Source organism: Panulirus ornatus, chromosome 1 (genome assembly GCF_036320965.1).
Source record: "Panulirus ornatus isolate Po-2019 chromosome 1, ASM3632096v1, whole genome shotgun sequence".
Lineage (NCBI taxonomy): Eukaryota > Metazoa > Arthropoda > Malacostraca > Decapoda > Palinuridae > Panulirus > Panulirus ornatus.
The window spans coordinates 91,688,631-91,705,443 of NC_092224.1; the positions used below are offsets into that span (position 1 = coordinate 91,688,631).

Sequence of the window (16,813 nt, forward strand, 5' to 3'; positions counted from 1 at the left end):
GAGGTATGTTGTGCAAGCCATCGTATTCTAGTGTACTGCACCCACGTCAGCTTAGTTGATATTAAATACAAGATAGACATACAGAAGTTACAATTATTTCTGAAGTTCCTTCTGCTTAAAATCAAACACATCTTTTTTTTACACATATTTGCCATTTCCTGTGTTAGTTAGGTAACATTAAGAACAAAGGGCTGAGCCTTAGAGGGAAAATCCTCACTTGGCCCCCTTCTTTTTTCATTCTTTTGGAAAAGTAAAAACTGAAGGGGAGGATTTCCAGCCCCCCATTCCCCTTTTAGTCGCCTTCTACAACATGCAGGGAATACGGAGCTAGAATTCTTTCTCCCCTCCCTCGGGGATAAAATCAAACATGCTTAGAGATTTTGTCAAGTAATTGAATGTGTACAAAGCTTTAATAAAGTGGTGGAGATATCCAGAGGAAGTAGTAATTCATGTCTACAGAGTTGAAGGGCAGGTACAGAGACTGGTGCTAAAGGAAGAGTAAAGGGATCTAGCAAAATATAAAGCACAATGTAAGATGTCATGTGCACAGATTCTTAACAAATGATGAGAATGCCCAAAGGGGCCAAGTGCCTTATGGTGATGTGAAGCAAACCAAGAGAACGAAATCAAAGCTCAATCCACCAAAGCAAGGAAAAAGTACATAAAGTTTTGTTCTCTTTCAGCCTGATTAATCTTTGCCTGTCACTACAAAGAGACCCATAATTTTCCATATCTTAAGACCAGCCACCATAGTCAGTATCTCATATGTTTCATTCTACCTATGAATTCATAAACAGCCATTCATATCCAAGAGAAAGCTATCACCAGCTGTGAATTGTAAGAGTTACCTTTTATCGAACAAACAATAACAACCATGACAAAAGCCAGTGATGCAAACTAAACCTGAATTCTTGAGCAAAGTTATGGTACTAGGCAGTCTACTTTGTAAATATTGTAAATGCAAAAAAAATTCCAGCACATAATTACGTTTCAAAACAGATTTAATTAGAAATGAACAAGGGAATGTAACTGTAGGTTTTGAAAGCTGATAAACTTTTATTCTCCAGGACAGTGTCCTACAAGCATTAGAGATTCCCTGGGATAGCCTAGGTCAGAATTCAGCCTACATCCGTATAATTTCATGAAAGGTAACAGCTTTCACTAATCCTCTGCAAATGACCATGGGGCCCACAACCAATGCTCATAAAATAGGGACTCTTTCAGCCCATCAGAAACTACATCCAGTCTAACATGACTAAACTATCCCCTCATCAACTACAAGGAGCTAACATTTTGCAGGTCACAGGGGTGAATGTACTAAAAGTGAAATGTATGAAGACAGTAATGTGATATGAGAAAGGATGATTAGATAAGAAATGATAGAATAAGAGAAAGGTGTCAGTAAGGGGTGCATGAATGGAAGAGCTGAAGAGGGTGCTGAAATGCTTTTGACACATGGAGGGGATGAGTGAGGTGAGGATGACTAAGAGAGTAAAATTGTCAGAAGTGGAGGGAATAAGGAAAAAGGGAAAGGCAAGATGTATGGATAAAGTGAAATAAGTAATGACAGGAATGAGTGAAAAGGAAGGAATGAGTAAAATGGAAAAGGATACTGATCCACAATATGCTGGCTGATGTGAGCAGTAGCCATGCAGCATACCAATCTAAGCACATGATACCAAAGAAATTGTGAGCTCAGAGAAGCTGTAAGAGGTGGGTCAATGACCTAAGGCCTGTGATGGTTTATGATTGGCTGAGAATATATTTATAAAACGAGCAAGTTGCCAACAATTCAAAAGTTGCTTGCAGGGGGTGAATGAATGTTGATGCACAGAATAAGTGGGCAGGAAGTCTCAACATCCATACATCCCCATATATCTAACTGCCACTTTCAGCATTTAATTTGCAAAAATCTGAACATTTCACTAAAGACACTTGATCTCATAAAGCTTCCAAGAAACATTAATTTCACAAAGGATGAAAAACAGAAGAGATCAACACCTGTGACTTAATTCAATTAGTCAGATTGGAGGACAAAAACTGTAATGGAGTAATCTCCAACTCTTCCTAGCATAACCAAATGGCACCTATGAGAAGCAAGGCAAGAGCTTATGGCATAAAGATATTCCCCAGTCATCATAATATTTCAAAAGGAAGAAAAGTGACCACTATCTCTAACAAAACGCTTCTATCTCAGACTCACGTTTAATCTGCAATCATTTGAATGTTTTAGAATCAATATTGTATTTAATATTCACTTGACCACACACTTACTTGCTAGCTAGTTTTATGATGAGTTCTGCAGGAATCTCATCCTGAGTAGTCCAAGAATCATTACTGTCCTCGTTATCACTATGAAGTGCTTCTTCACAGTCACTCCCTGAAAAATCCAAAGAAGGGTAAACTTTAAGACTATTTCATCATGTTTATAATCAATAAGGGCTATACACAATACTGTAAGGACAGTGCATATGACAAAAAATGGATCAGTAAATAAGGGGTTACTGTTATTTTAGGGCAACAATGACAGTAGTCAAGGGGTTACTGTTATTTTAGGGCAACAATGACAGTAGTCAAGAAGTACTGTTCATCATATTCACCCATCTGCTGCAACCACTGTCACCACTACCACATGAGGACCTGGGGAACCTTAAGTACTTTAATATACTGTTCTGGTATCAAAACAAAAGAGCTTCAAGTCAGTTATTTGGACTCTTACAAAAGTTTATATCACTCTATCAACTCACTTTCTAGTAATGTTTCAGTTCCTTAATGACATATTTCCTTTATTCATACCTGACTGCTGTTCCCGCTTTCACGAGGTTGCATCAGGAACAAATAAACACTAGCCTCATTTGCACCCATTGTCTTTAGCTATCTTGTATCAAATGTTAAAACCTGTGTCTTCCATATAAATACTAACTTTCCTAATAAAGAAAACTGACTGTGCACATTTGCAAATCAAAAGAATGATACAAAATTCAGTATCTTCATCAATGGTCCCCAATATATTTTTGAACACTACAGAAACTTTAAATGCAATAATACTAATGTGAGAAGGAGATGGAGTGAGTATTTTGAAGGTTTGTTGAATGTGTTTGATGATAGAGTGGCAGATATAGGGTGTTTTGGTCGAGGTGGTGTGCAAAGTGAGAGGGTTAGGGAAAATGATTTGGTAAACAGAGAAGAGGTAGTGAAAGCTTTGCGGAAGATGAAAGCCGGCAAGGCAGCAGGTTTGGATGGTATTGCAGTGGAATTTATTAAAAAAGGGGGTGACTGTATTGTTGACTGGTTGGTAAGGTTATTTAATGTATGTATGACTCATGGTGAGGTGCCTGAGGATTGGCGGAATGCGTGCATAGTGCCATTGTACAAAGGCAAAGGGGATAAGAGTGAGTGCTCAAATTACAGAGCTATAAGTTTGTTGAGTATTCCTGGTAAATTATATGGGAGGGTATTGATTGAGAGGGTGAAGGCATGTACAGAGCATCAGATTGGGGAAGAGCAGTGTGGTTTCAGAAGTGGTAGAGGATGTGTGGATCAGGTGTTTGCTTTGAAGAATGTATGTGAGAAATACTTAGAAAAGCAAATGGATTTGTATGTAGCATTTATGGATCTGGAGAAGGCATATGATAGAGTTGATAGAGATGCTCTGTGGAAGGTATTAAGAATATATGGTGTGGGAGGAAAGTTGTTAGAAGCAGTGAAAAGTTTTTATCGAGGATGTAAGGCATGTGTACGTGTAGGAAGAGAGGAAAGTGATTGGTTCTCAGTGAATGTAGGTTTGCGGCAGGGGTGTGTGATGTCTCCATGGTTGTTTAATTTGTTTATGGATGGGGTTGTTAGGGAGGTAAATGCAAGAGTTTTGGAAAGAGGGGCAAGTATGAAGTCTGTTGGGGATGAGAGAGCTTGGGAAGTGAGTCAGTTGTTGTTCGCTGATGATACAGCGCTGGTGGCTGATTCATGTGAGAAACTGCAGAAGCTGGTGACTGAGTTTGGTAAAGTGTGTGGAAGAAGAAAGTTAAGAGTAAATGTGAATAAGAGCAAGGTTATTAGGTACAGTAGGGTTGAGGGTCAAGTCAATTGGGAGGTGAGTTTGAATGGAGAAAAACTGGAGGAAGTGAAGTGTTTTAGATATCTGGGAGTGGATCTGGCAGCGGATGGAACCATGGAAGCGGAAGTGGATCATAGGGTGGGGGAGGGGGCGAAAATTCTGGGGGCCTTGAAGAATGTGTGGAAGTCGAGAACATTATCTCGGAAAGCAAAAATGGGTATGTTTGAAGTTCCAACAATGCTGTATGGTTGCGAGGCGTGGGCTATGGATAGAGTTGTGCGCAGGAGGATGGATGTGCTGGAAATGAGATGTTTGAGGACAACGTGTGGTGTGAGGTGGTTTGATCGAGTGAGTAACGTAAGGGTAAGAGAGATGTGTGGAAATACAAAGAGCGTGGTTGAGAGAGCAGAAGAGGGTGTTTTGAAGTGGTTTGGGCACATGGAGAGGATGAGTGAGGAAAGATTGACCAAGAGGATATATGTGTTGGAGGTGGAGGGAGCAAGGAGAAGAGGGAGACCAAATTGGAGGTGGAAAGATGGAGTGAAAAAGATTTTGTGTGATCGGGGCCTGAACATGCAGGAGGGTGAAAGGAGGGCAAGGAATAGAGTGAATTGGAGCGATGTGGTATACCGGGGTTGACGTGCTCTCAGTGGATTGAATCAAGGCATGTGAAGCGTCTGGGGTAAACCATGGAAAGCTGTGTAGGTATGTATATTTGCGTGTGTGGACGTATGTATATACATGTGTATGGGGGGGGGTTGGGCCATTTCTTTCGTCTGTTTCCTTGCACTACCTCGCAAACGCGGGAGACAGCGACAAAGTATAAAAAAAAAAAAAAAAAATACTAATGCAATAATACTAGAATATGGATGGGTGTGAGTCCCTACAAAGAGATCTTTAAGTAGTAACAAGTCACTGCACTGACTGTAAATCACAATAACACAGTATTTCAAAGTTTTCCATACATCTTATACAACAAAATATCTTAGAATAACATATCTCATATTAATGTACTCTTCAAAAGATACACATTAGCCCTAACCACCATGTAATCATCTGAGCTCTCATGGGCTGACTAACCTGGAGGGCTGTTACTGATTGCGCTGACAGGAGTGCTCTCTCGTGTGGAGGACGGAGTACCCACACTGGAACCTCCCACGCTTGAACCTCCTCCACTTGAGCTGCCTATGCTTGAGGCAACACCTCCCATTGTCTAGAATGAGTGGTATGTCTTTGGCCACTTCATAAATACCATATTGGCTCACACATATACATCATCCAACATCATCAAACCCCTTTTTCAGTAAACTCAGTAAACTCTTTAATGACAATCTAACACTGAATATAGAGTTTTTCCATAGGATTTAATCAAAAGAGAGCAGTGAGAAATATAAAGAAATGGAAAATATTTGTAGTGTGAGCAAGTAATGAGAAAGGATAATAAATGGAAACCTTTGAAGACAGTAAAGCCACGAAGAATGAATAGAATACAAAAGTTTGGTAGAGATCTGGCACAGCATGGCTGAAGGTAGGAAGGGAAAAAGTCAGACTTAAATGAGAAACAAGTCTCCCACGGAGATGTGGTTTTATAAGTGTGATAATCATGAAATGCTCCAACAACATATAAGCCATTTTTGACTCAATCATGCTAGGCATACTGAGTATACATACAATTAAACAGTGAAGTGAGATACTCCATTACATAGGATTAATTTCATATACAAGATGGATCCTTAAATAGAAGAGGAACTTTGACTCCAAGAATTCTTGAGCAGGCTCCTTTGGTGTATAATTTTTCATACCCCAATTTTGACTCTTCCCGTCTGATATTAGATACTAGTTATACTTGTATTTTACACAAAACATACTGTGAAAGAATCAGGAAATCCTTCTGTCAAGTCTGTGACATACTGTCATAAATAAGAAAACCTTCCTTTCGTTCCTCCTCTGTAGTTACCTATTTGTAATAACCTACTTCTACAGTGCAAGAAGAGAGTTCTACAGTTGTGGAGCCCCATCTCTTAAACCTTCTCTACCATCAATCAAATTTTTTAACCTCTAAAAGTTTCCAGCAATCACAATTTCATCACTTGGTTTGTTATAGTCATTCACCAAACACATACCAAAGAAGCCGTTTTCAATTTTTTCTTCCATCTCTCTCTCTCAGCTTCTTGTTCTGTCCTATGATTTCTCTTCAACTGTATCTCATTAGTAATGATCACTATCAATGACAGATAATTGATTTAGAAACTTTAAGGCAGTATTTAAGTCATCCTCATACTCTTCTCTCTGTCATGGTAGACAAATCAATGGTCCCCAGCCTCTCTCAGCAGATTATTTCTCTTAACTCAGATACACTTTCGTTTCCATTCTTAGGACCCTTTCAATTAAATCTCTTTCATCCTTTAAATACAGTGACCATACTTGGGAAGCATAATCCAGTTGTGGTCTGATATACACTGTGAATACTTGCTGAACATTTTTTCATCCATATATTTAAATGCTACTCTTATAATTGACAGCAGATAAATGATCTTGATATCTCTCCTTTCATGAAGCTCTGGCAACATATTTAGGCACCATGTTGACTCCCAGATATCTCTCAAACAGATTCCTATAATTTACATCCTACTACATAAGGATCATGCTGAATCCTAGTTTCATTGCATCCATCCACATTACTTTGCAGTTACTCACGTTGAATTTCATGATCCATATACTAGACCAACTTAGTAGTTTGCTTACACCTCCCCATAAGATAATGCAGTTCTATTTATTCTTTCTTTCTTTCACGACCTAGTGATCACCTAGAATTATGTCCATAAAAAAGTTCAGTCCATCTTTACATGGATCAAAAGCAGTGGTCCCAAGGCCAAGTCCTCAGGCATATCACTGGTGGCTCCATCAATTCTGAGAAAGCTTTGCAGGCCTACATCCTTGGCTCTAACATTAAAGCAACCTCCTGTCAAATGAAGGAGTCCTTATTACTGCCTGAAGATCCATCTCCTTTATAGAGCTCCTTTGTGGTGCAGCGTCAAAAGCTTACCGACAGTCCAGATACATAGTCTATCTATCTCTTTTGTTTAAAATGGAGCTGATTCCATCACAGAGGTCTTAGAGCACCGTTATGCATGCTTTTCCCCTAATCTAAGTTGTCTTTTGCTTAGCTTGTTTCCCTTTTCAAAGTAGTCATCCACTTGCTTTCTAATTATCTTCTCCAGTGTTTTACAGACCATATCTGTTGGGAAGACTGGGCTGTGCTGTACATCAGTGCAGTTTCCCATCACCTTCCTTAAGGGCAAGCATGACCTTTGCTCACTTCCACACCCTCCAGAAAAAATTTCTAAGAGGCCTGCCAAGTGTACTGGGAGCTCATCCATAATGACAGCTCAAATGACAACTTTCTGCACTTGCAACAACTGATAATACAGGAACAAGCTTGGATCACGGCACTTAACACCTTATAGTTGTGATACATTTGAAAAAAAAAGAACTTTCACATTTTCATTGATACATTCTTTTCAAATAATAACAATATCACTTTTGTGAAGCAGATTAATTTAGGGTATTTTTTGAGCATCATGTATTTTATAACAGTGTCATAAAATACTTTTCAATTTACATCCTATCCACTAGGAAAATTCATTTAAAAAAATTGCATCTAATCCACTTATGTTCACCTTGTAAACAAGAACATGTCATCCATTTTTGGTAATGCCAGTTTGTCTACCCTCTTAAACATTATCTGGTGCCCCCATAGTACATGCAGCCATTCCACTACTTCTGCATCAAATGCTGAAAATACTCAGGGAAATAGAGGACACAAGGGTATCACTCTTGAGAAATGAGATATGGTAAAGAAATTTGGAGATAGAAACTCGTGGCAAAAGCCAAGTCCATGGGTCTCACTTATTCAACTGGAGCCATTATAAAGAAAAATAAAGATTGTGACCCTTGTTAATGATATGGATTCCAACATCTCTTGAGGATTGATAGATGTTTCACTCTGCCACAAGAAGAGTTATAGATACAGGAAGTTGCATGCCACTCAGCTAACACTGGTTAGCTTTCTCAAAAGGTCTAGTAACACTTCTCCACTTCTTGTAGTTTTTCATTAATATCATCTAAACTAAATCATCAGAGAGTTATTCTTAAGCTTAGTTGTTTCACATGTGCACCACACAGAAGAGTTAGATATGGAAAATGTATGTTTTGAAGATTGAAAAAAAAATCTCCCATGCAGCATCCTGTTAGCAAGCTATATATATTTCCTTAGGAATGGATAAGGGCTTAAAACTTTTGTGATTTCTTGAATGGTGTTAGCCTTCACCCATCCTTCATGAATCACTTGAACATGGTCACTTGCTCACTTCCCAGATCCACCCTAGGCCAATCAGTGACCTCCATCATTGATCCACTCACTACCAACCTACTAAATTTAGAATTGCAGGTGCTCATATATATATATATATATATATATATATATATATATATATATATATATATATATATATATATATATATATATAAAAAATATATATATATATATTTATTTTTTTTTTATTATACTTTGTTGCTGTCTCCCGCGTTTGCGAGGTAGCGCAAGGAAACAGACGAAAGAAATGGCCCAACCCCCCCCATACACATGTATATACATACGTCCACACACGCAAATATACATACCTACACAGCTTTCCATGGTTTACCCCAGACGCTTCACATGCCTTGATTCAATCCACTGACAGCACGTCAACCCCGGTATACCACATCGCTCCAATTCACTCTATTCCTTGCCCTCCTTTCACCCTCCTGCATGTTCAGGCCCCGATCACACAAAATCTTTTTCACTCCATCTTTCCACCTCCAATTTGGTCTCCCTCTTCTCCTTGTTCCCTCCACCTCCGACACATATATCCTCTTGGTCAATCTTTCCTCACTCATCCTCTCCATGTGCCCAAACCACTTCAAAACACCCTCTTCTGCTCTCTCAACCACGCTCTTCCTATTTCCACACATCTCTCTTACCCTTACGTTACTCACTCGATCAAACCACCTCACACCACACATTGTCCTCAAACATCTCATTTCCAGCACATCCATCCTCCTGCGCACAACTCTATCCATAGCCCACGCCTCGCAACCATACAACATTGTTGGAACCACTATTCCTTCAAACATACCCATTTTTGCTTTCCGAGATAATGTTCTCGACTTCCACACATTCTTCAAGGCCCCCAGAATTTTCGCCCTCTCCCCCACCCTATGATCCACTTCTGCTTCCATGGTTCCATCCGCTGCCAGATCCACTCCCAGATATCTAAAACACTTCACTTCCCCCAGTTTTTCTCCATTCAAACTCACCTCCCAATTGACTTGACCCTCAACCCTACTGTACCTAATAACCTTGCTCCTATTCACATATATATATATATATCATGCCACAAGCATCTTTTGCGCAATCCATCACTGATTCCCTAAATACATCCCATTCCTCCCCCACTCCCCTTACTTCCATTGTTCTCACCTTTTTCCATTCTGTACACAGTCTCTCCTGGTACTTCCTCACACAAGTCTCCTTCCCAAGCTCACTTACTCTCACCACTCTCTTCACCCCAACATTCACTCTTCTTTTCTGAAAACCCATACAAATCTTCACCTTAGCCTCCACAAGATAATGATCAGACATCCCTCCAGTTGCACCTCTCAGCACATTAACATCCAAAAGTCTCTCTTTCACGCGCCTGTCAATTAACACGTAATCCAATAACGCTCTCTGGCCATCTCTCCTACTTACATAAGTATACTTATGTATATCTCGCTTTTTAAACCAGGTATTCCCAATCATCAGTCCTTTTTCAGCACATAAATCTACAAGCTCTTCACCATTTCCATTTACAACACTGAACACCCCATGTATACCAATTATTCCCTCAACTGCCACATTACTCACCTTTGCATTCAAATCACCCAACACTATAACCCGGTCTCGTGCATCAAAACCACTAACACACTCATTCAGCTGCTCCCAAAACACTTGCCTCTCATGATCTTTCTTCTCATGCCCAGGTGCATATGCACCAATAATCACCCATCTCTCTCCATCAACTTTCAGTTTTACCCATATTAATCGAGGTGGGAGGTGGGTTGATTAGAAAGGGTAGTGAGTGGTGGGATGAAGAAGTAAGAGTATTAGTGAGAGAGAAGAGAGAGGCATTTGGACGATTTTTGCAGGGAAAAAATGAAATTGAGTGGGAGACGTATAAAAGAAAGAGACAGGAGGTCAAGAGAAAGGTGCAAGAGGTGAAAAAAAGGGCAAATGAGAGTTGGGGTGAGAGACTATCAGTAAATTTTAGGGAGAATAAAAAGATGTTCTGGAAGGAGGTAAATAAAGTGCGTAAGACAAGGGAGCAAATGGGAACTTCAGTGAAGGGCACAAATGGGGAGGTGATAACAAGTAGTGGTGATGTGAGAAGGAGATGGAGTGAGTATTTTGAAGGTTTGTTGAATGTGTTTGATGATAGAGTGGCAGATATAGGGTGTTTTGGTCGAGGTGGTGTGCAAAGTGCGAGGGCTAGGGAAAATGAGTTGGTAAACAGAGAAGAGGTAGTAAAAGCTTTGCGGAAGATGAAAGCCGGCAAGGCAGCAGGTTTGGATGGTATTGCAGTGGAATTTATTAAAAAAGGGGGTGACTGTATTGTTGACTGGTTGGTAAGGTTATTTAATGTATGTATGACTCATGGTGAGGTGCCTGAGGATTGGCGGAATGCGTGCATAGTGCCATTGTACAAAGGCAAAGGGGATAAGAGTGAGTGCTCAAATTACAGAGGTATAAGTTTGTTGAGTATTCCTGGCAAATTATATGGGAGGGTATTGATTGAGAGGGTGAAGGCATGTACAGAGCATCAGATTGGGGAAGAGCAGTGTGGTTTCAGAAGTGGTAGAGGATGTGTGGATCAGGTGTTTGCTTTGAAGAATGTATGTGAGAAATACTTAGAAAAGCAAATGGATTTGTATGTAGCATTTATGGATCTGGAGAAGGCATATGATAGAGTTGATAGAGATGCTCTGTGGAAGGTATTAAGAATATATGGTGTGAGAGGCAAGTTGTTAGAAGCAGTGAAAAGTTTTTATCGAGGATGTAAGGCATGTGTACGTGTAGGAAGAGAGGAAAGTGATTGGTTCTCAGTGAATGTAGGTTTGCGGCAGGGGTGTGTGATGTCTCCATGGTTGTTTAATTTGTTTATGGATGGGGTTGTTAGGGAGGTGAATGCAAGAGTTTTGGAAAGAGGGGCAAGTATGAAGTCTGTTGGGGATGAGAGAGCTTGGGAAGTGAGTCAGTTGTTGTTCGCTGATGATACAGCGCTGGTGGCTGATTCATGTGAGAAACTGCAGAAGCTGGTGACTGAGTTTGGTAAAGTGTGTGAAAGAAGAAAGTTAAGAGTAAATGTGAATAAGAGCAAGGTTATTAGGTACAGTAGGGTTGAGGGTCAATTCAATTGGGAGGTGAGTTTGAATGGAGAAAAACTGGAGGAAGTGAAGTGTTTTAGATATCTGGGAGTGGATCTGGCAGCGGATGGAACCATGGAAGCGGAAGTGGATCATAGGGTGGGGGAGGGGGCGAAAATTCTGGGAGCCTTGAAGAATGTGTGGAAGTCGAGAACATTATCTCGGAAAGCAAAAATGGGTATGTCTGAAGGAATAGTGGTTCCAACAATGTTGTATGGTTGCGAGGCGTGGACTATGGATAGAGTTGTGCGCAGGAGGATGGATGTGCTGGAAATGAGATGTTTGAGGACAATGTGTGGTGTGAGGTGGTTTGATCGAGTGAGTAACGTAAGGGTAAGAGAGATGTGTGGAAATAAAAAGAGCGTGGTTGAGAGAGCAGAAGAGGGTGTTTTGAAATGGTTTGGTCACATGGAGAGAATGAGTGAGGAAAGATTGACCAAGAGGATATATGTGTCGGAGGTGGAGGGAACGAGGAGAAGAGGGAGACCAAATTGGAGGTGGAAAGATGGAGTGAAAAAGATTTTGTGTGATCGGGGCCTGAACATGCAGGAGGGTGAAAGGAGGGCAAAGAATAGAGTGAATTGGAGCGATGTGGTATACCGGGGTTGACGTGCTGTCAGTGGGTTGAATCAAGGCATGTGTATGGGGGAGGGTTGGGCCATTTCTTTCGTCTGTTTCCTTGCACTACCTCGCAAACGCGGGAGACAGCGACAAAGCAAAAAAAAAAAATATATATATATATATATATATATATATATATATATATATATATATTATTTTTTTTTATCAAACTATTCGCCATTTCCCGCGTTAGCGAGGTAGCGTTAAGAACAGAGGACTGGGGCCTTTGAGGGAACATCCTCACCTGGCCCCCTTCTCTGTTCCTTCTTTTGGAAAAGTAAAAAAAACGAGAGGGGAGGATTTCCAGCCCCCCGTTCTCCATATATATATATATATATATATATATATATATATATATATATATATATATATATATATATGAGCACTCTCTCTAGAGAGAGAGAGAGAGAGAGAGAGAGAGAGAGAGAGAGAGAGAGAGATGGAGGGAGGGGGGGTTAGGTTAAGAAAAACAGAAAAAAATGCCTATATATACAGTTTTGGAAAGAAAAGGGTTTTTAATCTTCAAAACCTACATTTCTCTCTTATACAGTCTGCCCCACAAGCATGAGAACATACCCATATGAAGGACAAGAGTTTATAGAAAACCTGTTGGATATGACCAAACTTAAAAGCAATAATGAAACACCTTCAATGGTGATTCAGAGGTGGACTGAAATACAACTCTTCCAAGGGCAAAAGTGTGCCACAGACCCTACTTTGATTTCATCCGACAAAAGGTTATATGAAAGACAGGGGAAAAGGCCACCTTCTCACATAAAGCCCAGGTTGAGCTGACAACACTAATTCTTAATCCATGAAGAGAAATTTCTCTCTGAAAGGAGTTACAAAGTAGCAGCATGCCTAAATAAATGGTTCAGTTTCTGATGAAGTCCAAAAGATCTCAAAAGAGATACAACTACACATAAAGTTTGATGTTTTCTTCTAGATGTCTTCTAAGACTGGATGATGAAAAGGTTATTTCTAGTTGACAGTCATGTTAGCCAAAATACTAGGGTTCTGGTTTTATGTCGACTCAGATGTCATAAAAGACATGGAAGATTCTTGAGTCTGTACACCATGCCATTCTTAACCTCTCGTCCCAGAGTCCAAGGCTGAATTGAAAAGAGATTTTAATAAGATGTTGAGGGGCAAAACTACCAGGAAAACCAAGGTTAAATGCCTAAAAAAAAGACTTTAGAAAGTTTTTACTTGAGTGCAGATCAGAAGCAACCAGTCTCCATAGAGAAACATTGGCTTAGTTTATCCCAATCAGGTTACCAGGAAGGGTTGATTTGACCTAAGTACTCAGGCTGGGTTACAGAAGTGAATTATGTTAAAGAAGAACTTAAAGGGATGATAAAGTGGTACTGGTGATAAAGGTTAATGTGTACAGAAGTTTATGGACATTGGCAAGTACGGTAAAAATGAGTGAACAACTAAAGTGACTGGTATAGCAAGGTTTGGCCACACCGACCTAAAGTACTGTGACTTAAAAGTTACCTGGCATTATACTAATAGTGATCACTCTGGATGTGAACAATTAGTGAACTTTTGGAAATCTTTCATTTAATGTTGTGAATAAGGTTTTGTTTGTATTTGGCCAAGATTATTTTTGTATTCTTTTGTAAATAACTAAGTAGATTTTTTGCTTTGCTTCAATGACCTACGCAGGAATTCATTTGTGTTTTAGATTTTTTTCTGTAAGTGAGGTGAGGTGAGCCCTGTGTACTCTGCTATAGGTGCTATTTTGTTTGAGAGCAGTTTCACCTAATTACACATATTTCTCCATAAATGCTTCATTTCATCCTTACCTTACACAGTCATCATATTCACAGGCACATATACATATATGCATGCATACTTTACAATTCCAATCTCTTCTTTCACTTACACTATTCTTGATTCATTCCATTTAAGCTGTGTAACACCCTCCCAGATTCTTGGTGATAGAACAATTGCACAGCTTTCTTTCTGTCTTCCCTGATAATTTTAATTCATTCCCATCCATGCCACTGCTCCTTCCATATCCTCCCACAACTTGAACTCAACTTTTCATTTTGACTCCATACACCCTACCCAAGGATATGGGTTTACCCAATCCTAAGCACATCCAAACTATAGCCTTTCAATTTCTCAACAAGCTCCCTCTTTTCTTCTCACCACTCAACCCGGTAACGTTCAGAGCCATCACTCTCAATCATTTGTCCCTTGTATTCCTAGGCATAACTGGTGGACTCCAGTGCCACTTCTTAGCCTTCAGTGCATCACCTGACAAGCCACTGGCAGAGGCAACTCCAGCACAGTGTTCCCAGAGGTAGTGGGGCTCTCAGAATGTTCAAAAGACTACAATTTCAATACACCTCGAGTATACTGGGGGACATAGCAAAGCTAGTTTTGATAATCTACACCACAGACAAGGTGTCTGTTGCAACTCTCCTATATCTAAAACTGGAGAAAAAATTCAGAAGCAATGCACTTGTTCTGAGGACAAGAGATTCACTTGGAGTACCACTCTTAAAGAAAGGATCCAATTGAAAAACTCCTTTCCTAAAAATATTTATGATGACACTTTATGATCTAAATAGGGACTCTGCACATACAAAACATACTCCATCGATATAAGAGGCTTGGAAAAAAAAAAGCCTTTTAACTTAACCAGGCACAGAAACTTTCTCACTAATTCTAACAGAAGTAAGGCCTGTGAGAGCCTTCTTAATCAGGAATCAGACAGCCACAGTATTCTTCATCAGCATATAAAATACACACCCTATCCTTAGAGCAATCTGGGAGATGAAAACCATGAAATCAACAGCTCCTATGTTGATATGACAAGACTTCTGTACCTCCATCCAAGGACCCACACCTACAAGTCACTTGAAAAATGGATGCCCCATGTTTGATGTGCCCATCCAAACCACTAAATAAGTCACTGGAGGTCTCCAAGGAATGGATTAGGAAGTTCTCCACATTGGTCGCATAATCAAGATTCAAAAACTTCCCTGTGAAATGGTGATGGAGATCTGCACTTCCTGTAAGACTATAATAACTATGTTTACTCATAACATGACGTCTGTGTTGTAGCAGTTTGCACTGCTGACAGTGATGCATTAATTGGCTGCCTAGGGTCAAGCACTTGGGTTGAAATCTGGGCGGTTGGCCCAGAGTCAATCTAGCTATTCATCTTCCCTCAGGGTTTGGTCAATAAATGAGGTACCTAGCTTTGATTTGGCAAATGACAGTTGGGTGAGAGAGTATCATTAAATTTAAGGGAGAATAAAAAGGAAGGAGGTAAATAAAGTCTGTAAGACAAGAGAACAAATGGGAACATCAGTGAAGGGGCAAATGGGGAGGTAATAACAGGTAGTGGTAATGTGAGAGGGAGATGGAGTGAGTATTTTGATGGTTTGTTGAATGTGTTTGATGATAGAGTGGCAGATATAGGGTGTTTTGGTCGAAGTGGTGTGCGAAGTGAGAGGGTCAGGGGGAATGATTTGGTAAACAGAGAAGAGGTAGTGAAAGCTTTGCGGAAGATGAAAGCAGGCAAGGCGGATGAGTTTAGATGGTATTGCTGTGGAATTTATTAAAAAAAGGGGTGACTGCATTGTTGATTGATTGGTGAGAATATTCAATGCATGTATGGCTCATGATGAAGTGCCTGAGGATTGGCAGAATGCATGCATAGTGCAAAGGGGATAAAGGTGAGCGTTCAAATTACAGAGGTATAAGTTTGTTGAGTATTCATGGGAAATTATATGGGAGGGTATTGATTGAGAGGGTCAAGGCATGTACAGAGCATCAGATTGGGGAAGAGCAGTGTGGTTTCAGAAGTGGTAGAGGATGTGTGGATCAGGTGTTTGCTTTGAAGAATGTATGTGAGAAATACTTAGAAAAGCAAATGGATTTGTATGTAGCATTTATGGATCTGGAGAAGGCATATGATAGAGTTGATAGAGATGCTCTGTGGAAGGTATTAAGAATATATGGTGTGAGAGGCAAGTTGTTAGAAGCAGTGAAAAGTTTTTATCGAGGATGTAAGGCATGTGTACGTGTAGGAAGAGAGGAAAGTGATTGGTTCTCAGTGAATGTAGGTTTGCGGCAGGGGTGTGTGATGTCTCCATGGTTGTTTAATTTGTTTATGGATGGGGTTGTTAGGGAGGTGAATGCAAGAGTTTTGGAAAGAGGGGCAAGTATGAAGTCTGTTGGGGATGAGAGAGCTTGGGAAGTGAGTCAGTTGTTGTTCGCTGATGATACAGCGCTGGTGGCTGATTCATGTGAGAAACTGCAGAAGCTGGTGACTGAGTTTGGTAAAGTGTGTGAAAGAAGAAAGTTAAGAGTAAATGTGAATAAGAGCAAGGTTATTAGGTACAGTAGGGTTGAGGGTCAATTCAATTGGGAGGTGAGTTTGAATGGAGAAAAACTGGAGGAAGTGAAGTGTTTTAGATATCTGGGAGTGGATCTGGCAGCGGATGGAACCATGGAAGTGGAAGTGGATCATAGGGTGGGGGAGGGGGCGAAAATTCTGGGAGCCTTGAAGAATGTGTGGAAGTCGAGAACATTATCTCGGAAAGCAAAAATGGGTATGTCTGAAGGAATAGTGGTTCCAACAATGTTGTATGGTTGCGAGGCGTGGAC

At 40.2% G+C, this 16,813-nt stretch overlaps 1 protein-coding gene across 3 annotated transcripts in view; it reads right to left on the reverse strand.

The window, feature by feature from the left end:
• Positions 1 to 16,813, reverse strand: part of LOC139750874 (uncharacterized) — a 92,404-nt gene that overhangs the window by 30,392 nt on the left and 45,199 nt on the right. For all 3 annotated transcript variants that reach the window (XR_011713242.1, XM_071665742.1, XM_071665727.1), the window contains exons 3-4: positions 5,135 to 5,267; positions 2,275 to 2,380 (exon numbers count right to left, since the gene is read on the reverse strand). Coding sequence is in view for 2 of the 3 variants with exons in the window: in XM_071665742.1 (XP_071521843.1) it covers positions 2,275 to 2,380; positions 5,135 to 5,267 (239 nt within the window). In the remaining variant the exon portion in view is untranslated. The remainder of the gene's footprint in view (positions 1 to 2,274; positions 2,381 to 5,134; positions 5,268 to 16,813) is intronic.